The 24,859-nt window shown below is 38.8% G+C and overlaps 1 protein-coding gene across 4 annotated transcripts; it reads left to right on the top strand.

Moving 5' to 3' along the window:
- Window positions 1-17: 17 nt before the first annotated feature.
- Window positions 18-24,783, top strand: Tmem209 (transmembrane protein 209). Of its 4 annotated transcripts, none has more exons than XM_034519723.2 (15): window positions 18-128; window positions 962-1,098; window positions 1,256-1,314; window positions 2,726-2,857; window positions 3,840-4,081; window positions 6,010-6,211; window positions 10,083-10,258; window positions 11,260-11,331; window positions 14,014-14,110; window positions 15,880-16,005; window positions 17,437-17,534; window positions 18,962-19,076; window positions 19,163-19,260; window positions 21,244-21,317; window positions 24,141-24,783. In XM_034519723.2, the coding sequence occupies exons 1-15, from the start codon at window positions 126-128 to the stop codon at window positions 24,193-24,195; spliced, it is 1,686 nt and encodes a 561-aa protein (XP_034375614.1). In that variant the 5' UTR covers window positions 18-125; the 3' UTR covers window positions 24,196-24,783. The 4 variants fall into 4 exon arrangements, with proteins under 4 accessions (XP_034375614.1, XP_076769694.1, XP_034375613.1 ...); XM_076913579.1 differs by having other exon boundaries at window positions 24-128; window positions 935-1,098; window positions 24,141-24,343; XM_034519722.2 differs by lacking the exon at window positions 18-128 and adding an exon at window positions 138-306.
- Window positions 24,784-24,859: the final 76 nt, after the last annotated feature.

Consider the following 24,859-nt stretch of genomic DNA (forward strand, 5'->3'; position numbering starts at 1 on the left):
TCGCGAGAAGAGACGGCCCGGTCCTTCCGGTAACTGTAGCCCGGCGGGCCCACCGCCGTCTTAGGCTTGGCTTTGCGCATGTGCAGTAGGGAGTGGCGCGAGTCCACGGCTTCCTGCTGAAGATCATGGTGCGTTTGGCGGGGTTGTCTTGTGCTTCCTGGACATGGAGTCCATGCTGTCCCCCAGAATTCCAAGCCTAAAGTTGTGCCTGGGGTTCAGCCAGGGGAGGATGTAGCCAGGAGTCCTGCCACTTGTAGTACAAGGGAAGAAAGACACATGAAGGATGATTATAAAGTTTGTACTGAGGTAGCCAGGGAGGGAAGCTCTCCGACGAGAGTTTTGTCGCGGGGCAGGAAGGCGGGAAGGATACCAGTCAGCTCTGTAGACTATGACTCCCAGGAGCTGCTCTGTCAGTGATTGCAGAGCTGAGCCTAGCGAGACAAAGGAGATAACAATTCTAGTTACCCAAACTGAATGCACGTGTTGACCCTTCTTCACGTGATGATACCCGTCCACCTCCTGAGAAAAGCTTTAAAATTTCATTACCAAAAGGAGATCCTGAACCTGTATTAGTTGTATTAGTCCATGGTTTAGGTTAGAGTCTGACACAGTAATGACAAAAATTGGTATTTGGTGTCTCTTCATGTAGACCTAGTAACTCGAATCAGAGACAAATGAACTCTTTGCAAACTTAATAACAAACCATTCCATTATGAAGCAAAACATTTTCATTTATTGGAAACATTATCTTCTCTGAAATAACCATCAAGCTCCCTGTTGATTTTTCTGTAGTACCTAAGAAGATATTTCAGGGTTGCGTTTCGTATACTAATATCAAACGTTTCATATATTAATTGAAGTGGGAGGGGAAAAGTCGGGGGGGGGCGGTTACTTTACAGCAGACGTTTCTGAGAGTAGTTTCTTTTAATTTCAGGCTGTTTTGTTTTTTGCCTTTGAATAGATGCAAGGAGAAGTAAGCCCCAGTCCTTCCCTTATTGACAGAACCATCAAGATGAGAAAAGAAACAGAAACTAGGAAAGTGGTTTTAGCCTGGGGACTACTAAATGTATCCATGGCTGGAATGATATATACTGAAATGTAAGTTGTTAATCAGCCCAAAAGTGAAAATTTCAACTACTGTTGGCTGCTACTATGGCTTTTTATATTTGTTTTGGTTTTAAGTGTTTGGTTTGTTTATGGTGGAGGTGGGGGTGTTTTTTAAAAAATAACTGAAAAGCCTTTCTAATCTTTTCAGGACTGGAAAGTTAATTAGTACATATTATAATGTGACATACTGGCCCCTCTGGTATATTGGTAAGTAATTTCCATTGTAATTTAGATTTACTACAAATGAAAACTTGCTTATAGGTTTAATTCATTCTTATAGGTGAGTATTCATTCTTTTCTTCAGACAAGTAATGAGTTCTTCATCTGTTTCCCAGTATCATGAATCTTGTGGGAAAGGAACAAGGTAACCCCTGTTATGGAAAGAACATTCTAGTAGGAGGCTGAGTCAGGAGGATTACTTCCAGTCTGAGGCCAGCCTAAGATAAATTGCAGAACCCTGTCTTAAAAACAAACAAACAAACAACAGCAACAAAACCCACTAAAATAGAAGTCAGATATGGCAGAACATCTAGCCTAAGCACTTGGGAGGTAGAAGGAATCAGAATCGGAAGCCAGCCTGGCACCTTAGACCTTAACTCTAAACAAACGAAGTTAATAAACAATACAGAGTTAGGTAGTTAGGAATCCTAGGAAGAGAAATAAAGCATGTGGGTAATAAGGTTTACCCTTGCCACTCCTGAAAAACCCCTCTTCACCTTCAAGACCAGATCAGATTAATCCCTGAGCTATAAAGAGTCCTAGGAATATATTCTATACACAATTAAGTGTGTCTTAGAGAGCCTGGGGGTGGTAGCACACACCTTTAGTTAGAGCATTCAGGAGGCAGAGGCAGGTGTATCTCTTGAGTGTAAGGTCAGCCTGGTCTACACAAAGAAATCCTGTTTTGGGATGAGGGGATTCTATCATGCAGGAATAGAGAGATGGCTCAGGTTAAGAGCACATAATGCTTTTGCAGAGGACCAGGTTTGGTTCCTGGTACCCCCATGGTGACTTATAACCAACTCCAGTTCCAGGAAATCCAATACATGTAGGCAAAACACTCATACACATAAAAATAACTTTGAATTTTTTCTCCTAGTCTTATTAGAATGGGTGTGGCAGATGGAAAAGGAAGGGATTTGGGGTCTTTAGGTGCAAGAGTCATGGCTCACTAATAAGCTGGGAGTTCTCTGACACTCACTTGGCTACTAAAATGAAAGTAAAAATGTTTATTGTTTATTGTAAGAATTAGTAATAGTTTAAAACTCACTAGTAAATGCTCTGCATCTCCCACTTTGATTAAATGGTATCTGACGTGAGGAAGAAGAAACCAGTTTTTAATTTTTCTATGTTAATTTGCTAAAAGTACGAAGTAATTTTTATTCCCCAACCAAAGTGAAACTGGGACCTTTTTGCCTCTTAAAATAATAAATTGAAGCTGGAGAGGTACTTACCCGTTACAGCACTCAGCACCAAGCATTGCGACCTGAGTTTGTTCCCCAAAACCGACGTGGTGAAGAAAGAGAACCAACTTAGATTAGTTGTCCTCTGACCTCCACGTACCCCCAACTAAGTGAGGAGAATATTTTAATAATAGTAAGTTGCTATTTTCTTCTAGAACTCGCCCTCGCATCTCTCTTCAGTCTTAATGCCTTGTTTGATTTTTGGAGATACTTCAAATATACCGTAGCACCAACAAGTCTGGTAGTTAGCCCTGGACAGCAAGCACTGTTAGGGCTGAAATCAGCTGGTAAGTGTTGGGGGTGGGCAGCAAGGGGTAGGCCTTTATCTTAGTTTTCCCTTTTTATAGACTGAGCTAGAAAGCCATCTATTACATAAAGCCAGTTTATAGGAAATTCTTATGCGATTATCATTGTCATTTCTGTGGATTGAATGGAACATCAGATAACATTGTGCAGATGTGTTTTACTCTTAAACATCGTAGAAATAGTAAGCAGCCGGTTAGTTGTGATTACGCAACAATGCTTCGTGTGATTTCATAGCCAGATCCTTCTGGGTTTTCACCTTAGGGGGGGTGGTGTGGGGATTGAGTTCCTTAATTTTGGTTTTTTTTTTTTATATATTTTTAAAACTTATCTATATTCTAAGGTTTAATTTTTTTATTTATTTAGTGTCTCTGTAGCTTTGGTTGTCCTGGAACTCAATATATATACCAGGCTGGCCTGGCCTCAAATGCACCTCTCTCTCCACCCTCCAAGTGTTCAGATTAAAAGCTTGTGCCACTGTGCTGAGCCCTTAAATCTGCTATCATGATTTTATTTATACTCAAGAGACTGAGGCAGGAAGAGTTTAAGGGCAAGGCTAGCCTGAGTTATATAACAAAACCTAATTTTTTTGTTTTTGTTTTTTTGAGACAGGGTTTCTCTGTATAGCTCTGGCTGTCCTGGAACTCACTCTGAAGACCAGGCTGGCCTCACACTCAGAAATCCACCTGCCTCTGCCTCTGTCTCTGCCTCCCAAGTGCTGGGATTAAAGGCATACACCACACTGCCCGGCCAAAACCTAATTTTTAAACTTCTTGTTTTAATTTAAATATATATTGTAGCTAGGCGATGGCCTTTGATCCCAGCACTTGGGAGGCAGAGACAGGCAGAGTTTGAAGTCAGCCCAGACTACAGAGTGAGTTCCAGGTCAGCCAGGGCTACAAAGAGAAACCCTGTCTACAAAAGCAAATAAATATTGTGTGTTAATTTCTTTTCTTTCCCTTCTAGTTGTGCAGACCACACCTCCCCGTGATTTAGCAGCCACCCAAATCTCTCCATCTCCACCTTCCCCTTCCATTCAAGGTCAGAGTGTGCTAAGTTACAGCCCATCTCGTTCCCCCAGTACCAGTCCCAAGTTTGCCACCAGCTGTATGACTGGGTACAGCCCTCAGCTGCAAGGCCTGTCATCAGGAAGCCTGGGCTCTTACAGCCCTGGGGTGACTTACTCGCCTGTCAGTGGCTACAATAAGGTAATGACTTTCTGTTTGCCTGGCGATGCTACTTCAGAATTGGGAATTACACTAAAATCAACCTGTGAGTCCAAACTTTACATTTAGTTGGTGAGGAAACTGAAAGACAGTTGATTGTCTAAATCACCCATGAAGACCCAGAAAAGCAACCAGGTTTCCTCTTAGTCAGGAGTCTTACCATGAACATTTTGAAGTTAGTAAAGCATAAATGTTCACCAGCTGGTCTCTGCAGTCTTGAACATAATATAAGTCTTTGGTTTCTATGATGCATATTTTCCCTTTTTAAGCTTTTTGTGTGAAGGCTTCACTTTCTCTTGTAGAATTTTATTTAACACTTTCTGTCATGCCACATCCTCTGAGCTAAAACTAGGGATCCTCATGTAGTGTGCTTCTGGCGTGCACACTTGCTGTTTCACGGGTAGAAATCTTTTTCCTTAGTAATGTCAGTGCTGGTCTAATTTTTTAGGATATCACTAACAAAATGTGTAGGTTGAAGCTTTAATTCTGGCCAAACAGTGGTGGCACACGCCTTTCATCCTAGCACTTGGGAGGCAGAGGTAGATGATATCTTGAGTTCAAGGTCAGCCTGGTGTATGGAGTGAGTTCTAGGACAGCCAGGACCACTCAGAGAAACCCTATCTGAAAGAAAGAAAGAAAGAGAGAGAGAGAGAGAGAGAGAGAGAGAGGAAGGGCTGGGCAGAGGTGGTGCACGCCTTTAATCCCAGCACTTGGGAGGCAGAGGCAGGCGGATTTCTGAGTTCGAGGCCAGCCTGGTCTACAGAGTGAGTTCCAGGACAGCCAGGGCTATACAGAGAAACCCTGTCTCGAAGAAAAAAAAAAGGAAGGAAGGAAGAGAGAGAGAGAGAGAGAAAGGACAGGAAGAAAGGAAGAAAGAAAGAATGAACGAACAGGAAGGAAGAAAGAGAAATATTTAAATTCTGTAGGGCATAAGGCTGCAAGAAAGGCATCAAAAGAGAAGCAGTCTGTGGGAAGCTCTCACTGTCCTGTTAGATGAACATCTCTAGGTACTGGATGAGAGAAGATTGCCTAGAAGAAAGCAACAGTCTGTCTCTTAACTTTTAACATGATATTCCTTTGAAATGAAAAATAGATGCTACTGTTTGCCCAGTACAATTTTTAGTTTAATAGAAGTTAAATACTATGAGAAATGTGTAGTTAGAATCCATATCCCACAGGATAGTTTGGCTTTTTCTTTTTTTAAAGAAAATAATAGGTTATTGCTTTTTATTTGAAAAAAAATTTATATATTTTGACCATATTCCTTCCCCTCCTGAGTATGGCTTTTAAAAATGGTTTTCATAAGAAAAATATATGATCATTATAGAAAATTAGAAAATGAGGTGGAAAGGAATTGCTTATACTCCTACTATCCAAAAGTAATTTGTTTAACTTCTACTTAGAATACCATAGCTTTATGAATACATAGGGTTTTGTTTTTTTTTTTTTAAGACTTTTATATGTAGGTATAAGTGCCTACATGTATTTATATGCATCAGGTATGTGTGCCTGGTGCCCATGGAGGCCAGAATAGCACATCATAACACTTAGAACTGGAGTTACATGTGGTTGTGAATTGCCATGTGGGTGCTGGATACCAAAGCCAAAACAGGAAGTGATTTATCTGCTAAGCTGTCTCTCTTGCCCTGATTTTCTTAGTTTTTAAAAAATAGGGCTTGAGAGATGGCACAGTGTTAAGAGCACTGACTGCTCTTCCAAAGGTCCGGACTTCAATTCCCAGCAACCACATGGTGGCTCACAACCATCTGTAACAGAATCCGATTCCCTCTTCTGGTGTGTCTGAAGACAGTACTCATATATGCATAAAATAAATAAATAAATATTTTTTTAAAAATTAAAAATAATTGTAAGTGAACTTAAGTAAAACCCCATTCTTTGCTTTTGTGTAGCTGGCGAGCTTTAGTCTGTCTCCTTCTTCTCCATACCCTACCACTGTGGGCCCAGTGGAGAGCAGTGGATTGAGAGCTCGCTACCGTTCTCCACCCACGGTCTATAACTCACCCACTGACAAAGAGGACTACATGACAGACCTGAGAACTTTGGACACGTTCCTTAGAAGTGAGGAAGAGAAACAGCATAGAGTGAAGCTGGGTACGGTATTTCATTTACATCTGATACACATATTTTGTTTGTTACTTTACATAATCCTTAAACTAATAGTAGATTAACTGTTAAATTTAGGAGGTTAAACATAGCTGACCTGAGCAATCTTAAGTCTTTCTCTGCTGTAAGTTTAAAAACCCTTTCATATGAGATAGCATGCCCCCAAATTGTGACTGTGTATGTTTTGAAGCAGTGTGTAGCAAGCTGTTCAAACGACAGGTCTTGACTAGGCTATTTGGAAGACTGATACGCGAGGCAGGGTTGAGGAAAAGCATCATTGCCCCTAAAAGTGCTACTGGTTTGGGGGGAGGTTGTTTTTTTGTTTTGTTTTTTAATAACATTATAAAATTTGTCTCTTAATAATTCCTTAAAGCATATAGTTTACCTAGGGAAACAGTGTTAGCCAGTCTTAATCTATTTGAGGTGGATTTGATTATTACAAAGTCAATTATTTGAAACCAAATTAGGTTATTGAACTGAGTAATGATTTCCCCCCAGGAATCTTCCACAGAAAGCACATTAGGTGCAAAACTGTGGCCATGGTGAGGAAGCCAAGTTATTGGAGCATGGCTCTTTGTGTCGCTTGAAATCTCTCTAGGGGTTTTTAATTTAATTCTGCCTGCAAGTGCCACAAATGTCAAGGAAACAAATCAATATTATCTTGTTACTTTCTTCTGTTTTGAAACTTTGAAATATTTGAAGTACACTGAAGATTACAGAGTAGCACAAAGAACAACTAGTACATATCTTTTATGATTTTCAGATATTTTTCATTTCCTTTTTATCTTTTCTTTCACATTTAGAAGTATTGTTATCGATGTTTGTGAGTGTTATTGCTGTTGCTTTTCATCGTCAAGCCTGACAAGACCTAGTTATCTTTACTTCCTCCTAAGTTAATTGTGCTGCGGTTAGAGATTCTGATCCATATCTATTAATGTTTGGGGCTTCTCTCATTTCTCTGTGGGGAAGGCTTTTTAATCTCAGGCTTGCTTGGAGGCTCTATGGTCACTTTTGTATAAATGGTTTTGACACATTGAGAAGAACATGGACTGTAAATTCTGGTCTCTCTGTCTCTGCCTATTTCTATACATTTAACTATTCTGCTGTGTTTGTAAGCTTTAGGTAATTTAAATATTCTGCATACATTAATAGTTTTTTTTTGCAAACCTACTCTCAGCTTTGTAAATATCCTATTATAAATTTTAATGCTGCTTTTAACATTAGTTTAAAATTCTTTTCAAAATTATTGCTGTGTTCTCATGGGGAATATATTTTTTTAATCTTTGTATTTTTTAAAACAGAATCATGCTATTAAACTCAGGCTGGCTTAGAATTTATTATGTCACTCAAGCAATCTTCAAACTTATGGTGTTTCTGACTCAGTCTTTTGAGTCTTTTGAGTGCTAGAATTATAAGCCTGTCTGTTGAGGGACTTTCTAATTGTATCATTCCATCAATATTTTCCCCCCATACATTTGTATGTAGGGATTTGTGTGTGTACATACCCTCATATTGTACATGTGTACATATGATAAGCCTTAAGCATCCTTCCTTGGGTGCTGTTCACTCTGTGCTCTTTGACGTGGGTGGCCTGAAACGTGGCAGTTATATTAACCTGGCTGTGCAGTTGCCCCAGGGATCCACTCCTCTCAGCTTCCCTAGTACTAGCTATCCTCAGTGGGTTTAATGGCACATGCCTTTACTCTTAGTACTCCAGAGGTAGAGGCAGGCAGATCTCTGAGGGTTATAGGACAGTTCTGGTCTATATAGTGAGTTCAAGACAGCTTAGGGCTACAAAGTGAGATCCTGTCTTAGAGAGAGAGAGAGAGAGAGAGAGAGAGAGAGAGAGACGGTGTTTTTGGTGTCTTTCTTTGAACATTGTCTTATCCACCTGTGCCCCACCTTTCCCATTTTTGCCTGTCATTTTTCCCCACTCCCTCACTTTCTTGATACACAAAATAATATTGCTTCATTCTGTACTTTCCCTGGCTGTCTCTGGGGTCACTCTGGTTTTCTTGAAACTGGGTTAGGGTTTTTGTTTGTTTGTTTGTTTTTCCTTTTATTTTTGCTTGTTTGTTTTTTGTTTTTTGTTTTTTTTGTTTTTTTTTTTTTTTAGAGAATGGTATTTAGAAGTTAATTTCTGAGTACTGTGTGTGCTGTTATTACTTAGGCATCATATTTTAGGTTTTTAAAGCATCCAGCTAGCAAATAATTCATATAGATAATTCCAATTCCATATTCAAACTCAGTTCTCTAGGAGTGAGAAGCCACAACTCACTTACATGGAGTCATTTAAAAACAGTGTGCAGCCCTTGTGATACTTCATCTCTTGATATTTCACATGTCCCCTGAGAACAGGACATTTCCCCTTTTAACTTCAAAATGAATTTTTAAATTGCAGTACCACTGTAATTGAGACACATTGCTATTATAGTTGACCCAATGATGACCTTTAGAACTCACTGTTTCTTTCACTGATGGAGGTTGCTCCATTTAGTTGCATTTCTTTTGCCTTCTTTTACTTAGAATGTGTGTGTATGACATGTTTATTTTAAAGAGATCATGCTGTTGGGGAAATTGGATTTGTCCAGTTGTCTTATCATCACGCACTCCCAAGTGTTTTCTGGTAGCTTAGTTGTATGTCTCTGTGCAGTAGCTTAGGAGATACTTGATACATGGGTCTGGTGGAGGGAATTGTATCACAACGTGGTCACCATGATTGTCAGCTTCCTCCATAGTAGTTTCCTTTGGTTTCCTGCTTCCAGCTGCTTGTAGTAATTCACCAGAGAGCTTGCCCAGATGCATTAATGCAAAGATAGTTTTAAAGAGAGACTTCCTTGTGGGTTCGTCAATGTTTAGTGATCTGGCAATCTTCTGAAAAGAACAACCTTGTTATCTCTTAGCTCAGTTGTTTTTAGTACCTTTGGACTCTAAAGTTTAGCTTAGTCTTTTTTTTTTTTTTTTCAATCTTTTTTTCTTACGTCAGTGATGCTAAGCCCACTTTTTCAAAGTTGGTCAAACAGTTCAATTAGCTGTAATTCTTAGACACTAAATAAATACCTAAACTTTTGTATTATAGTATTGATTTTTACATTGGAGTCTGATTTGCTAGTAATTTGCATGATTCTCAGTTTTAGCAGAGTTTTGTTTGTTCTGAGCAGGCTAGATGGAGACCTTGTTTCTCAAACTCTGTAAAAATAAGCTCTTCATAAGTATACTCGGTATTAAGAACTTGTTTGTTTAGCAATGCTACATGCTGGTAGAAGAGAAAGCAACTGGTCCTCCAGTGCGGGAAGACTTGAAGTTGGGGCACCGATGGACATGAGCTCTTGGACATCATTGTCTTATGTTTCCACAGAAGGTTTTAATCAACACAGGAATTACTACAGGCTACCATGTAAAATTCAGTTTGTAGAGCCTTAAGTTGAAAAAGGCCTTTTAACAGAGTGCTGCTGGTGCTCCATTCAGAGGAACTTCCAAACATTTGTTTTTCCCTGAATTAGTAAAAGTCTTAATAAAACAAGTTTAATTTTACAACAAAAATAGACACTCCCAATCATTTGTACTTCTTGGGCATGTCAAGTTGATACTGTCAGAATATGTTCTTGTTAATTTTTAACGCAAGGAACCAATGATCTCCAAAGAGAAGACAATATTGAGGCCGGGGAGAGGCTCCTAGGTTTTATCTTCTGATTCCTTGAGAACAGTGTGTGAAGGGACTCCTGAGTATAGTTGGGGGTGTGTGTCTTCTGATTCCCCGAGTATTATTAGGGATTGCCTAGGTACCCAGCATCTCTGAGTTATTACTGCTACATTAAAAATTACTGTAAGGACTAAAACTGTTTCAATTTAATTTCAGGGAGCCCAGATTCCACCTCTCCTTCTACGAGTCCTACCTTCTGGAATTATAGTCGTTCTGTGGGGGATTATGCACAAACCTTAAAGAAGTTTCAATATCAGCTTGCCTGTAGATCTCAGGCCCCAAGTGCTAACAAAGATGAAGCCGATCTCATTTCTAAGCAAGCTGCAGAAGAGGTAAAGGGAAAATAAAAATAATTTAATATATTATGACTTTCATATTGCTAGAAAACTTTTCCTGTGATCTTTTTTAATGGTTGGAAACATTGGACATTCAGAGTGGAATAGCTTTTGTGTTAAACTTGGGACGGAGGGGGCCGGTTTTGGGACAGGGTTTCTCTGTGTAGCCCTGGCTGGCCTGGAACTCACTCTGTAGACCAGGCTGGCCTTGAACTCAAAAATCCGCCTGCCTCTGCCTCCCAAGTGCTGGGATTAAAGGTGTGTGCCACCACTGCCTGGCTTTTTTAGTTCGTGTGTGTGTGTGTGTGTGTGTGTGTATATGTGTTAAACTTTTACACTGTGTGATACATAGTTAATTAAAATGCCCTCCCTAAAATAACATTCCATGATCATTAGGAAAAAGGCTCTCAAAGCTGAGTATGTAACTCAGTGATAGAGTACTTACCTGTGTAGCATACACAAGGCACTATGGTTGGTCGCTAGCACTACACCAAAATAAAAAATAACAATAAATTCTCAAGTATCTATTGTACTTAACATGTGCTAGACTGTATATTTAAAATACATTTGGGAATCTGTACTCCATTCATTTAATATCATATGGGGTTTTATATTTTTACTTTGTACTTAAAAGCCAAACACACACACACATAAACCCTACCAACATAAATAACTTTTAAAGACATATTTGGCCGGGCGGTGGTGGCGCACGCCTTTAATCCCAGCACTTGGGAGGCAGAGGCAGGTGGATTTCTGAGTTCGAGGCCAGCCTGGTCTACAGAGTGAGTTCCAGGACAGCCAGGGCTACACAGAGAAACCCTGTCAAAAAAAAAAAAAAAAAAAAAAAAAAAAAAAAAAAAAAAAAAGATATATTTGTATAATAACAACAACCATGAATTAGTAATAAAAAAAACATTTACTAAATGTTAATTAAATGAATATTAGTGTTTCTGAAGGTTTTTTTTTTTTTTTTGGTTTTGTTTTTGTTTTTTAAATAGGTCTGGGCAAGAGTGACTATGAATAGACAGCTTCTTGACCACATGGATTCATGGACAGCAAAGTTTAGAAATGTAAGTTCTAGGCTGGGGAGATGGCTCGGCGGTTAAGAGCATTGGCTGCTCTTCCAGAGGATCTGGGTTCAATTCTCAGCACCTACATGGTAATTTACAACCACTTTTGATTATAGTTCTAGGAAATCTAATGCACTCTTCTGACCTCCAAGGGCTCTAGATACACATACAATACATACTGTCAGACATACATACACCCACCCACAAAATAAAAACACAAATTTTTTTTTTTTTTTTTTTTTTTGGTTTTTCGAGACAGGGTTTCTCTGTGTAGCCCTGGCTGTCCTGGAACTCACTCTGTAGACCAGGCTGGCCTTGAACTCAGAAATCTGCCTGCCTCCTCCTCCCAAGTGCTGGAACTAAAGGTGTGTGCCACCACTACCCGGCAGTTTGAGTTAAATATTATTAAAGGTAAATATTATTAAAAGTAATTTCAGAAGACTTGTAATAGTCTTCCTGCCTCCATCTCCCAAGTACCCAGATTATAGGCACGAGCCACTATGCCCATCTTGAAAAAAGAAATTTTAGGGGAAAAAAATGGTGCATATATAGGGTAGAGATGTCAGTGTCCTTGGGATTATGTGTTCCTTTCCACGTTTAATCAATGGAAAATAAATAAATAAAACAGAAAATAAAGGAACACTATGCTGTTCTTTTTCTTCTTTTGGGGGGGTGGGGGGTGGGGTTTTTTTTTGAGACAGGGTTTCTCTGTATAGCCCTGGCTGTCCTGGAACTCTCTCTGTAGACCAGGCTGGCCTTGAACTCAGAAATCCACCTGCCTCTGCCTCCTAAGTGCTGGGATTAAAGGCATTCACCACCACTGCCCGGCTAACAGTATGCTTTTAAAATTTACCATTTTATTTCCCAAAAGATTTTCTGTCAGTTTAATCAGTGGAAAATAAATAAATGAAACAGAGAAAATAAAGGAACAGTATGCTTTTAAGATGTTTCCATTTTATTTCCCCAAAAGATTTCTGTCAGTATATTGTGTACCTAGAATTGTGAGAGAGACAAAAAGATGGTCTTCAGAAGACACTCATGTATTTGATACTACTTAGAGTACTTATGCAGTCTCCTAGAAGAGTCCTCTTACTGTCTGTGTCAGCTCTTCCACACAGATGGTAAGTTCTCAGCCTGATGGTTTTTGTGAGTCCCAGGTTCTCCTCTATGGCTTAGAACAAATGTATTCCATTAGTATGCTTTAAGTAAGGTATCAAGAAGGAAGGGTAAGTAGCCAGGCATGGTGGCACATGCCTAAAATACATACTAAGAAGCCTGAGGCAAAAATGTGAGAGTTTAAGACTAGCCTGGGCTATTATTTCAAGATTAAAAATTAAAAAGTAAAATAAATACAGTAGTTTGAGTTCAGTACTATGATTTTCAGGCAGAATTTCTGGGGATGAGGTCAGTATCTTTTTTTTTTTTTAACTAGGCAGTTTTGCTGTAGCCAGAGAGTAGCTGGCAGGTTGTTTGCATGTGACAGAAGAAAGTAAGTGACAGGGTGTCTTTGGAACTGCGCATTGTCACACTTGCAGTTAAGCAAGACTGACATGGTCGCATTTAAGATAAGAGCTGTTAGCTCTTAGAAGGCTTTCATGGGCCGGAGAAATGGGTCAGCGGCTGTGAGCAAGTATGTTCTTGTAGAGGACCTGAGTGTTTCTCAGAACCCATGTCAGGCAGTTCAGTCACCTATAACTGCAGCCCAGGGGGTTCTAGTGTCTCTAGCTTGTGTGATCGCTTCTACTCACATGTGCATGTGTGTATAAACACATGCACAATTAAAATAATATAAAAAGAAAAGACCTTTTAATTTTCAAAGGTTTTTTTTTTTTCTTTTTCCATTCAAACTTTTATAGGGAATTGTGGGTTAGTATTTCATCTGGAACATTTTTTCATCCTCTCAGTTAAACAGAAGCTTAGGAACAGAAGTAGGGATCAGAGTCACTGCAAACACAGAACAGTAACACACATATCAGAGATTCTCTTCAAACCCTCAAATTAGTTTGATACTAGCCATGGAAAAGGGAATTTGAAATTTCTAATCTTTAAAGGTAATACTGTAATATTTATAAACTGGTTTTAAGTAAATCTATCTATAGTTAGATCATCGACAAGCCTACAGTGAGTTAGTGAGTTACTTCAGTTTGAAAACTGCTTTACTGATTATAAACCAACACAAGTAGTATGGTAATACTTGAGTATGTGTAGACAGAAGATTATGTTTCCTTTCAGCCAAGGGTAACAATTATAGAAAGTGTTTTGTTTGAAGGCAGGGTCTTACAGTGTAGCTCCAGCTGACATGGTACTTAATGTATAGACCAGCTGACCTCAGACTTATAGTCTTCCTGCCCTCATCTCTCAAGTACCCGTATTATAGGCATGAGCCACTATGCCCATCTTGAAAAAAGAAATTTTAGAAAAAAAAAAAAAAGTAACATCTAGCTGAGAGTTTAACATTTTCTTCCAATAAGCAGCAGGTAGGATGGAAGAATCTAAGCTGATGTGTGCTTGGCAGCCCCACGTTCAGCTTCACAGTGCTGCTGCCTGCATTCTCTCTCTCTGTGGTTTATGACTCCTTGGTTAAGCAAGTATCAGACAAAAGTTAACCTAAAAGAAGGGCATAGTAACTCGAGAAATACTTTAGAATGATAACTACAGAAGCCATTCTTCATTCTTCCCTAGTGGATCAGTGAGACAATATTAGTGCCACTTGTGCAAGAGATTGAGTCTGTCAGCACCCAGATGAGACGGATGGGCTGTCCAGAGCTACAAATAGGAGGTATGTGAAGCAGAGCCCTGTGTGGGAGTTACTTTTAGTAGATCAGTTAAGTGGAAAACATGGTATAATGGGCTGGTGAAGATCCTTTGTCTTCCAGTGAAGAAGAAAATGTTTGTAATTGTTTTCAAATGTAGCAGCTTTATTCGAAGGTGGACAGTCCAAAGATGTGCTTGAACCACCAGCACGGCTAACTTTAGAGCATGTCATCGCCCCCCCCCCCCCCTTTGCGATCGCTCTCCTCTCCATACACTCCCTCCAGCCTCTGTAGGTTCCACTCTGTGTTTGTCTCTGCAGACAGACCTGTTGGTGCTATTTCGAGTTAGTGATGTCACTCTGTTTGTGGTCACTGACTTCTTTCACTTGGTATATGTTTTTAAGTTTCATCCAAGTATTTCATTTCTTTTTATGCCCAACTAATACTCAAAATGAATCTTAATACATTTTGTTTACCCATTCACCAATTGATTGGCATTTGGATTATTTCCTATAAGTAATGTTGCTGTGAATAAGGTTTTCAATATATATATTCCCTTCAAAAAGCTTAGGCCAGTTCATGCTGTTGCTTCTATATTGGAATAATTCCTTCTAACACCAGGTACTGCTTATATGCTTAGGCTGCCTTTTTTCCTCTTAATTTTTTTGCATGATTATCTTTCATACTCTAAAGGAAATCACTATCATTCATCTTACTCTGGTACAGTGGGTAACTTTTAATACAGCTTATTTTGAAAGCTGTGTTATATCTTTTATACCTATAATATTTTCTATATATTCCTATATATTAGTTTTGCCAACATGAATTTGGATACCTTTTTTTAGAAGAGGTGTGTGTCTAAGAGAAAGTAAGAAAATCTAGCCACCTTACATGAAATCATGTAAACTATGTACTGCAAGTTATTTCTGGTTTGGAAAGATGGCTCAGTAGTTAATATCATATAGTGCTCTGGCAGGGTACTTGAGTTCAGGTCCCGGCACTCACCAACCACCTGCAAATCCATCTCCAGGAGATCCAATACCTTTGGTCTCCATGTTCACCTGCAATCATGTAAACATTACACACAGACACACAGAAATACATAGTTAAAAGTAATAAAACAAACAAACAAAACCCAGGGGCAGGGAAGGTGGCCTAGTGGTTAAAAGCACTGGCCGCTCTTTCAGAGGACTCAGGCTATTACCTACCCAGCAGCTTTACAACCAGATAAGTGTAACTCCAGTTCAGAGAATCCGATATCCTCTTCTGGCCTCCACAGGCACAAGTATATATATGGTACAGAGATATGCATGTAGGCAAGGTATCTGTACACATAAAATAAAAATAAATCTTTAGATTATTAAATAATTTTTAAAAAAATATTAATTATTGCTTTCCTTTATTCTTTAACAAATATTAAGTGCCTGCAATAAGCACTTAATATACCTATAAGTGCTTATTGCAGGCACTTAATATTTAGGCAGTGCTGTGCTATAAATGCAGAAAAATGGCTAAAGCCCTGCTTCTGTTGAGCTTTCTTTCTAATAAATGAGATAAACAGGATTGGTGGAAGAAAATAATTAGTGCTGGGACAGAAAAAAGAAAGTGTAGGGCTAGTTAGTTACTCATCTTTGTGCTTGGCGGGTGAAATCTGAGCTAGAGTGTTAAGGAAGACATTGCAGACTTGTGTAAAATCCTGAAGGCAGTGAGGAGCCAGCTATCTGAAAACAGGCAAGGAAAACTGTGAAGTTCACTGGAGTCTGATGAGTAATCTGCGCTCTTTGTGTTTTAACAGAGGCAAGTGTCACCAGCTTGAAACAGGCCGCCCTGGTCAAAGCTCCTCTCATTCCAACACTGAATGCAATTGTGCAGTATTTAGACTTAACACCAAATCAGGAGTACTTGTTTGAAAGAATCAAAGGTAACTTGATTTGAAGAGGAAAAATGAAAGCTCTTTTGCAACATTAGGATTTTTGTAAATGAAAGATAACAAGGAAAAACATATTTTGAAAAAAGTAAAAATGTAATTATGGTCTTATATTTTATAAGTGTATATTTAAGTAGGGGTTAATTAAGGCTTATATTTGAACAACTTGTCAGTCCTCTAGTTGACACATTAAGAACTGTCAAAAGAGTGTCTTTGAAGATTTTAATCATTTTATTCTGTATAAGAAATTTAAATATGAGTTAAATAGGCTGGACTCATTTTCTACTCCTAACACTATAGAACTGAGTGCCACTGTGCTACTCTTTGTAATATCAGTATGCTAATCTGATTCTTGTAATTTTCGTAATTTCTATTTAATTTGCGGTTTCTGTTATATGCTTAGAATTGGGGGGAGATGTGATCTGGGGAGATTGACCTGGAATCAGGAAGGTCAACCTCTTGAGCCGGCCCATATTCTTTCTTCAGTATACTTTTATACTCGGAACAATTCATAAAATTAGTTATTGTTCATTTGTACAGACTATAGAATGTTTCTTTGTTAAAGCAGATTTTTAAAATAGCATTTCAGAATTCAAATTTTTCATACATTTTTACATGGAAAGTGTTATGGATTCAGTTTTAAGAATAAGCGGTCTTTCATAACTTTGTAGAAACTTTTGTCTACAAGAATTTCAAGCAAGCACACCACGCTAGATGGAACTCAGGGATAGAGCATGTGCCGCTTTACCTGCTCAGTGCCCCCACCTCAAACGCACCTCACAACCTTTGCATCACTGAGTCGGGAACACGTCTCTCTCAGGCTTCCCTGCCTGTCATTCCCAGGCTGCTTTCTGCCTTTTTCACCGGAAGCAAGTCCTGCATGTATGTCATTGTCAGTCAGAGCCTAGCCATTTTGTGAAGCTCCTTCACTGAAGTTCCTTTGTTGGATGGTCTTTCAGTTGTTAGTTCATCTGTAATGTTTTCTTAATGTGTTTGTAAAACAAAGCTTTCTACAGTGTTAACCATGCTGTTAGCACATACTGACCACAGTCAGCTATCAGACCTCACATTTGTAATGTTCCCTTATTCTATCAAATAGTCTCTGTTGTTTTAAATACCCTACCATCTCATGAAATAGATAATCCTGTTTTAAATGTTGTCTGTTTGAATCAGAATTCAAATGCTATCATGTATTATGATAAATTAATGTTCTTTTAAGTTACAGTTTCCTGTGTATCCTTTCTTCCTTTTCCTTCATTCTTTCCTTTTTTCTTTTTCTTTTTTTTTTTCTTTTTTTCTACTATTCTGGTAAGGTTTTACAACAGAATATGTTCCTTATTGTAGTCTTCTGGCCTTCTTGTTTTGTTTTTTGTTTGTTTGTTCATTTTGGCCTACAGCAATTTAATTTTTACTTTTCTTCCACAGAACTTTCTCAGGGGGGCTGTATGAGTTCATTCCGATGGAACAGAGGTGGAGACTTCAAAGGGCGCAAGTGGGATACAGACCTGCCCACTGATTCTGCTGTAAGGCCATAGTTTTTAGCCTGATAAATTTGTTATTATATTGACATGGTTTTATGTTCTCATTATAAAGTACTAGAAAGAACTTAGGAAGTAAGAAGGAATGATTAGAATCACACCAATCTCTTGCCCAGCACTGAGGAGACTGTCTGCTTCCTTACATGGTATTCGCCTTTGAAGTTCCTCAGTGTGCCTGCAGGAACATTGTGTGCAAGGTGGCGTGTCCTGCTTCCCTTTGTGCTTGTGTGATATCTAAGCAGTTTTTCATTATTACACATCATTGCTTAATTGTTCTTTATTGGACCTAAAAGATTGATAAAGTGGTAGTGGGAAATAGTTTGTTTTTATGTGGTAAGTAATGTAGCAAAAAATATTATGACACATTCTTATGTGGGATTATTACTTTAGGAAAAATTGCTACCATAATTTAGCAAATCAAACAGCATTAAAGTCTATGTTTTTGAAAGTTGTTATTTTTGTATTAACTATTTACATGAAAATTAACTTTCGATGTTGATTTTTAAATTGAGTGTATGCAGTTTTTCTTAGTGTTGCTGACAACTATATGGATGCAAACTTTCTATTTTAACAGAAAGTAAGGAGCTGGGTCAGGTATAGGCCTATAATCCCAGCTACTCAGAAAGTTGAGGCAGAGGGTTTAAGTTCAGTTCAAGGCCAGCCTGAGATGCTTCAGAATAGGTCAAGATCAGCCTAAAAACTTAATGGCACCTTATATCAAAATAATAAAAGGACTAAGTGAAAGAGCATTTGCCTAGTATGTGTGAGACTCTGGGTATAACCTTGAAACACACACACACACATGGGTGGGGGAGAGTGGAGAGAGGGAGGAGAAATGTCTGCTTTTCTTGGATTGCAATAAAAAAACCAAAATGAAGGTGAAATAAACTTGGTGTTTGAATTCCCCCATTTCGTGTGCCACGCCTGTTTCCCCACATGGGAGCTGTCAATGCTTCTCTTTAAAGCTTCCCATTACAGGTCAAGTAGATATGATGACAGACACATGTTTTCAATTTTGAGTGATTTTTTTTGTTTGTTTGTTTGTTTACAAGACAGGGTTTCTCTGTTTAGCCTTGGCTGTCCTGGAACTCACTCTGTTAACCAGGCTGGCCCTGAACTCAGAGATTCTCCCTGCCTCTGCCTCTGCCTCTCTAGTGCTGACGTTAAAGGTGTGTGCCACTGCTGCCCAGCTTGAGTGAATTTTTTTAGGGGTGTGGTGGCGATCACAGCCAGGGCAATACTCTAGTAGATTGTGTGACGTATAAGCTGAGCCTTACTAAATCCCCAGACTAAATGTTTTGTGATTTAAATTTCTTATCTTTATAAAAGAAATTGTTAGAAAGAATCTGTTCAAAGATCTGTCTGTGCTAGATTGTCATGCTAACTTTGAATGATTGCTGTGTCATTTTCAGATCATCATGCATGTGTTTTGCACCTACCTGGATTCGAGATTACCTCCACACCCTAAGTACCCTGATGGGAAAACATTTACTTCTCAGCACTTCGTTCAGACGCCAAATAAACCAGGTTCTAACTCCTAAAGAACATGTTGACATTTTTGCCTGAAATTCCCTAAAGATTTAGTTTTTTAACATGTCACATTTTTTTCACAGATGTTACGAATGAAAATGTGTTTTGTATTTATCAGAGTGCTGTCAACCCCCCACATTATGAGCTAATCTATCAGCGACATGTCTACAATCTTCCAAAGGTATTTCTTTCCTTTCTTTTTGGAGTTGAACTGGGAACCTCATGCATGCTGTGCAAGTGCTCTACCACTGAGCTACATCCCTGTCCCTAAAGAACATGTCACTAGGGAGCATCAGAATGGCATTTTGGTGGTACTTTTAAAATTGAATCTGTTGGCCGGGCGGTGGTGGCGCACGCCTTTAATCCCAGCACATGGGAGGCAGAGGCAGGCGGATTTCTGAGTTTGAGGACAGCCTGGTCTACAGAGTGAGTTCCAGGACAGCCCGGGCTATACAGAGAAACCCTGTCTCGAAAAACCAAAAAAAAAAAAAAAATTGAATCTGTTGATTTGTTTTTGCTTCTGACTCCTGAGTGTTGAGATTAAAGATGTGCACTACTGTCTCCAGCTCTTTCTATATCTTTTTAAGGGTTGAAATCATGTTATTTATATAACCTTATACTTTGCTTTTAATAACTAACTTTAAAACATAATTTTCCTCTTTTTTTGTTTGTCTGCTTGTTTGTTTTTGAAGACAGGGTTTCTCTTTATAGCCCTGGCTGTCCTGGAACTCACTCTGTAGACCAGGCTGGCCTCAAACTCAGAAATCCGCCTGCCTTTGCCTCCCAAGTGCTGGGATTTTTTTAAAAATCTTTTATAAAAATATTTGTTTTGCCATAAAAGTGCTTTCCAGCATAGTTTCTCCAGCCACATTCCCCTTTGAGCACATGGGTCAGCTAAGCTTTTCATGGCAAACACTGTCAAACACCCGTCTGGATACACACAACTGTCTGTATTCTGTATCATTTCCTTAGCCCAAATTTCTAACACTTGATTTTTAAGCCACAGAATATTTCCAAGGCTGTTAGAAAATGTGACCAAGTGACTTTATATAAGAAGTTACCTAATAGTTCACATGTCTGTGTAGGTGTTTTATTCTGGTCTCAAAGAAGTTTTATTGGTGATCTTTGCAATTTTGTTATCAACATCTTTACTGAGAAATTTTGCATTGACTGCAGTTTGGTTTTGTTGGGTTTTAGTAAGGGTCTTATCGTGTAGCCCAGGTGGCTTCAGTTCTGCCTCCATTTCCTGAGTGCTAGGATTACAGGCAGGCTCCTCCATACATATAATCCTGCCCTGAGTTCTGTATCAGGTCCCCAGCAGAGATGGCAACTTCTTTCTGGTGTAGTTAATATTACTTGTGTCCATGCGTTTGTATTTTGAGCCATGGGGCTCCTGTGGCTGCCCACTTTTTTTTTTTTAATGGTATGAAAGAAAAACACTACCTTATAAAATTTACACACCTGAAGTCATATAAAGTTGATCTACCAATAGAGGGATTTTATAGACCATCACTTAAAAATCATTGTTGAATTTCAGAACTGGCAAACATTGCCTGGCTGTTCTTACAGATAAAACCATTTAACATGTTCTTTATATGCAAAAGGGATACTGTACAGTATTTTGAAGACTAGCTAAAATCTATGTGAATCCTAACACTCTTGTTACAGTAGTGTGCTTGGGAGATAAATTGTGTTTTATGTGTAACGTATAGACCCATCAACCTCAGAAAAGCTTCATGATTTGGTTTCGAATATGTAAGACCCCCCCACACACACACACACACACACTCTCTACCCAGTCTGTCAGCATTCTGTTCATATTTCAGATCTGTATTACATTCTGGCATTTAGGAAGCCATTTCCTGCCTCTGCGGTCTAAGTTAGGGCTTCCCTGTGTTTCTCTGGCATCTGCTGCCCATCACACTCCACACTCAGTTGTCATTCTTTACTGTCAGGCCTTTCCTGCTCCATGTCCCATGGGTCTCATCTTGCTATGGGATCCCCACTTGTTAGCAAAGTGTAGGTGTTGTGTATCGAATGAATACAACTTTGAATTATGTCAGATTTTGAACTGGTGTGATTCAAGCTGATAAGGTCTGCATTTGTATGACTGTATCTTTTTAGTTTAAATCTTACCAGGTTTTTGTCTTTGTCTTGATTCTAGGGCAGAAATAATATGTTTCATACATTGTTGATGTTCCTTTACATCATAAAGACCAAAGAGTCAGGAATGCTTGGGTAAGTACTTATGATTTTGAAGTTAAATACTCAATGTAGTTACTTGCTATTAACTTTAACTTGACTTAATCAGTCCTCCTGTGTTAAGATTCTGCAAAGGCAGCACACGCACCACAAGATTTGTAGATAGATTCTAGATAGGTTTAGTTTATCAGGGCCTCAGAACCACCATTTCCCTGTTGGTTAAATCAGATAACAGGCTGACTTGTGTCCCCTGGAGTTCCACTTTAGATGCAGAACATTCCACAAAGTCATTATATTTTCCAAAGACCTAGTCTGTACCCTTTCCAAAATAGAACTAACTGAGAAGAAAAATTGTCTGTTGAAGCTGTTTATGAATTCAGTAATGAAACTCACATTATTTACAAATTTAGATTTATGGTGTTGTCATATTGATGATTCAGTGCTTTAGTATTTCAAATACTGATTGAAGTAAGTGGACCACTCCTGAGGCTGAGAAAATCTGCTAATGTGTATCAAGGAGTCTGAAGACTTAGCTTCTGGGGTCCAGCTGTCATAACAAGAACCTAAAGCGGGTAAAAGGTCAAGGGAAGTGCCTGGTGCAGAGGATCTGTGTGCCTGGCCCACTCTGCTGGGCAAGCCTCTGTGAAAAAGATTGTGTTTACACGTGCTGCTGTTCATAATTTGGAGGAGAGATGTGTTCCAGAATGAGCTACTTCACAGCCTGGGCACATGGGCCACATGACTTGTCTGAACTGAGTATCAGATTTCACAAAGAGAAGGAAAGTCAACCTGCTTACATGTGCTGTATACTGTTTACACACTGAAAACTCTTTTGGGTGTCTACTGGAAATATGAAGGTGTTATATGTGCGAGGCATTATTCTGTATCTTTTGTGGAAGGCACTGTCTGAGTCAAAACAAATTCTATTCCTCAATTTCTTTATTACATAGAAAATATGAAAGCAGACAATTGTAAATAGATAGAAACATTTATCCCCTTCTGCTTTTTTATGTTTGTCTGCTCTTGGTTGTTTTGTTGTTGTTTAAATTATTTATTTTATGTATATAAATGCATATGTAAATAAGTAGACTGTAGCTGTCTTCAGATACACGGAAAGAGGGCATCAGACCCCATTACAGATGGTTGTGAGCCACCATGTGGTTGCTGGGAATTGGAATTCAAAACCTCTGGAAGAGCAGTCAGTGCTCTTAATCACTGAGCCATATCTCTAGTCCCGGTCATTTGGGTTTTTTGTTTTTGTTTTTTTCTGAGACAGGGTTTCTCTGTGTAGCCCTTGCTGTCCTGGACTCACTGAGTAGACCAGGCTGGCCTTGAACTCATAGATATCCACCTGTCCTTGCCTCCCAGGTGCTGAGATTAAAAGTGTTTGCCACCATGCCCAGCCTCATATTTTTTAATATAAGAAAGACTTTAAATGGGAATATCATTTTGTAAAGTATATAAACTAAGGTTTTTCATTATTTTTCAGTTGCAAAAATAATGCATGCTCAATATAGAAATATTTAAATGGCTTAACAGTGCACACTAGAAAATGAAGATAACTTTCTACCCAGCCTCTCCATTCACCTCCAACAAGGTGCAATTGTCAGATTTTCAGTATCCAGACTGCTTTGAAGAATGAGTTTGTGTCTTTCACGTTGTTTTAAAAATGAATTGCACCCAAACTTACTGCTCTTTGAGCTGATTATGGTGTGTCTTAGGCATTTGTCAGTATTAGTAAGAATATATTTTTTCTAAAATTTCTAGTAAGTTTTCATTATAGTTGCATATATACAAATATATGGAATGGAATACAAAATTTATAATAAGTGTATTGTCAATATACAAAATCACAAACAAATAAATAAATAAAATCTTTAAATATGCTTTTAAAGCAGATAGTTAAGGCCAGGCATGGTGGCCCCCATAGACTCATATGTTTGAATACTTGGTTACCAATTGGTAGAAGTGTTTGGAAAGAATAAGAGACCTCGTTGGAGGCAATGTGTTGCTGGGGGCTGATTTTGAGGCTGACAGCTTGCAGCCATGCTCATAAACTCTTAAACTTTTGAAATGCTTTCTTTTATAAGCTGCCCTAGTCATGGTATCTTTATCATCATCATCATCATCATCATAATTATTTTGAGACAGGATTTCTCAGAGTAGCTTTGACTGTTCTGGAACTCACTCTGTAGACCAGACCTCAAACAGAGATTCACTTGCCTCTGCCTTGTGGGTGCTGGGATTAAAGGCCTGTGCCATCACACCCAACATTAGTAATGGTATCTTACAACAGCAATAGAAAAGTAAGACACCAAGAAATCCCTAATAATCAATAGATTTCTATTCAAGTCAAGGCCTAACGTCTCTGTATCCTCTATTTTAAAGAATCAATAGATGCTGGGCAGTGGTGACACATGTTTTTTAATCCCAGCACTTAGGAGGCAGGGGAAGGTGGATCTCTGTGAGTTGGAGGCCAGCCTGGTCTGCAGAGAAAGTTCCAGGACAGCCAGGGCCACACAAAGAAAACTTGTCTCAAAAAACAAAATTAATTGGCGCTGTGTAATATTTACTAAAAAAGTTTGTAGCTCTCTCTACTTGATGTAGCACTTTAAGTCTACTGAAAAATTAATTTTTCACCCCATAAATCAATTTATCCTAACATGGGTTTTAAGCACAGTTACTGAAGTAGTCACCATTACTTGAACTCACCTGCTGAGCCGTGACAGGCTGCATTGCGGAGTCACCTCAGCTGTCACCAATGAAACAGATGTCCCTCCTATTGCTAATTTTATTAGAATCAGACCTTAGATACTTTGGCAAGCAGTTCTACTAAAACTCTTTTTCCTTTCTTTGTAGGAGAGTTAACCTTGGGCTATCTGGTGTGAATATTTTATGGATCTTTGGAGAGTAGTCCATCATTTAATTCCAAACAATTGGACTTTGATTTTCATTGGCCTAGAAGAAGTTGAAGCTAAGCATCTCCGAGTAAGCGCCTCTTCTGAAATAAGATGCATGTTTTGTAGACTTGTTAGATTTAACAGGAAACGAGCCGTGGGAAGCTTCTTACAAACATAACAAAGCCTGCATCTCCTATTCCACAAAACGTTTATTACATTGGATGACTCCAAAACTACAATCCTGGGCTGGGAACTAGTGCAGTTTCCTTCACTTGGTGAGGGCAAGAACACCTCTCCATTTTAACCCCAGTGAGAATCTGCACCTCATTCTTTACCATCAGAGACTGGTTTTCATTGTTGGATAGTAGTGTAAGTACTCAAATGAACCTTGCTCGCTTTCTTTGTTGTATCTTTATATTTCCCCAGTGTTCTACAAGTCAGCCTAAAGCTGAAATGAAATTAATTTCTAAGTGATGTAGTAATTAATCCTGCTGAGCCATCTCCCCAGCCCCCTATTGGTTTTTTTAATATTAAAAGAGATTTGATAATATTGGCATCTTGAAAGGTCAATGCTTGCATTAAAATTAGCTGATAAAATTAAACTTTTGGGTTTTAGTTAAATGTCTAAGGACATCAAGAAAACAGTTCACTGCTTTTATTAGCACTGTGTGTGTGTGT

Source organism: Arvicanthis niloticus, chromosome 15 (genome assembly GCF_011762505.2).
Source record: "Arvicanthis niloticus isolate mArvNil1 chromosome 15, mArvNil1.pat.X, whole genome shotgun sequence".
In the NCBI taxonomy this organism is placed as follows: Eukaryota; Metazoa; Chordata; class Mammalia; order Rodentia; family Muridae; genus Arvicanthis; species Arvicanthis niloticus.

Bases quoted from the DNA above. Each gene is read 5' to 3' on its own strand.
- Tmem209 (XM_034519722.2), top strand. From the start codon at position 277: ATGAAGGATGATTATAAAGTTTGTACTGAG. The intron at 19,077-19,162 runs GTTCTAACTCCT...TTTTTTTCACAG, and splicing joins TCAGACGCCAAATAAACCAG to ATGTTACGAATGAAAATGTG. The intron at 19,261-21,243 runs GTATTTCTTTCC...TCTTGATTCTAG, and splicing joins ATGTCTACAATCTTCCAAAG to GGCAGAAATAATATGTTTCA.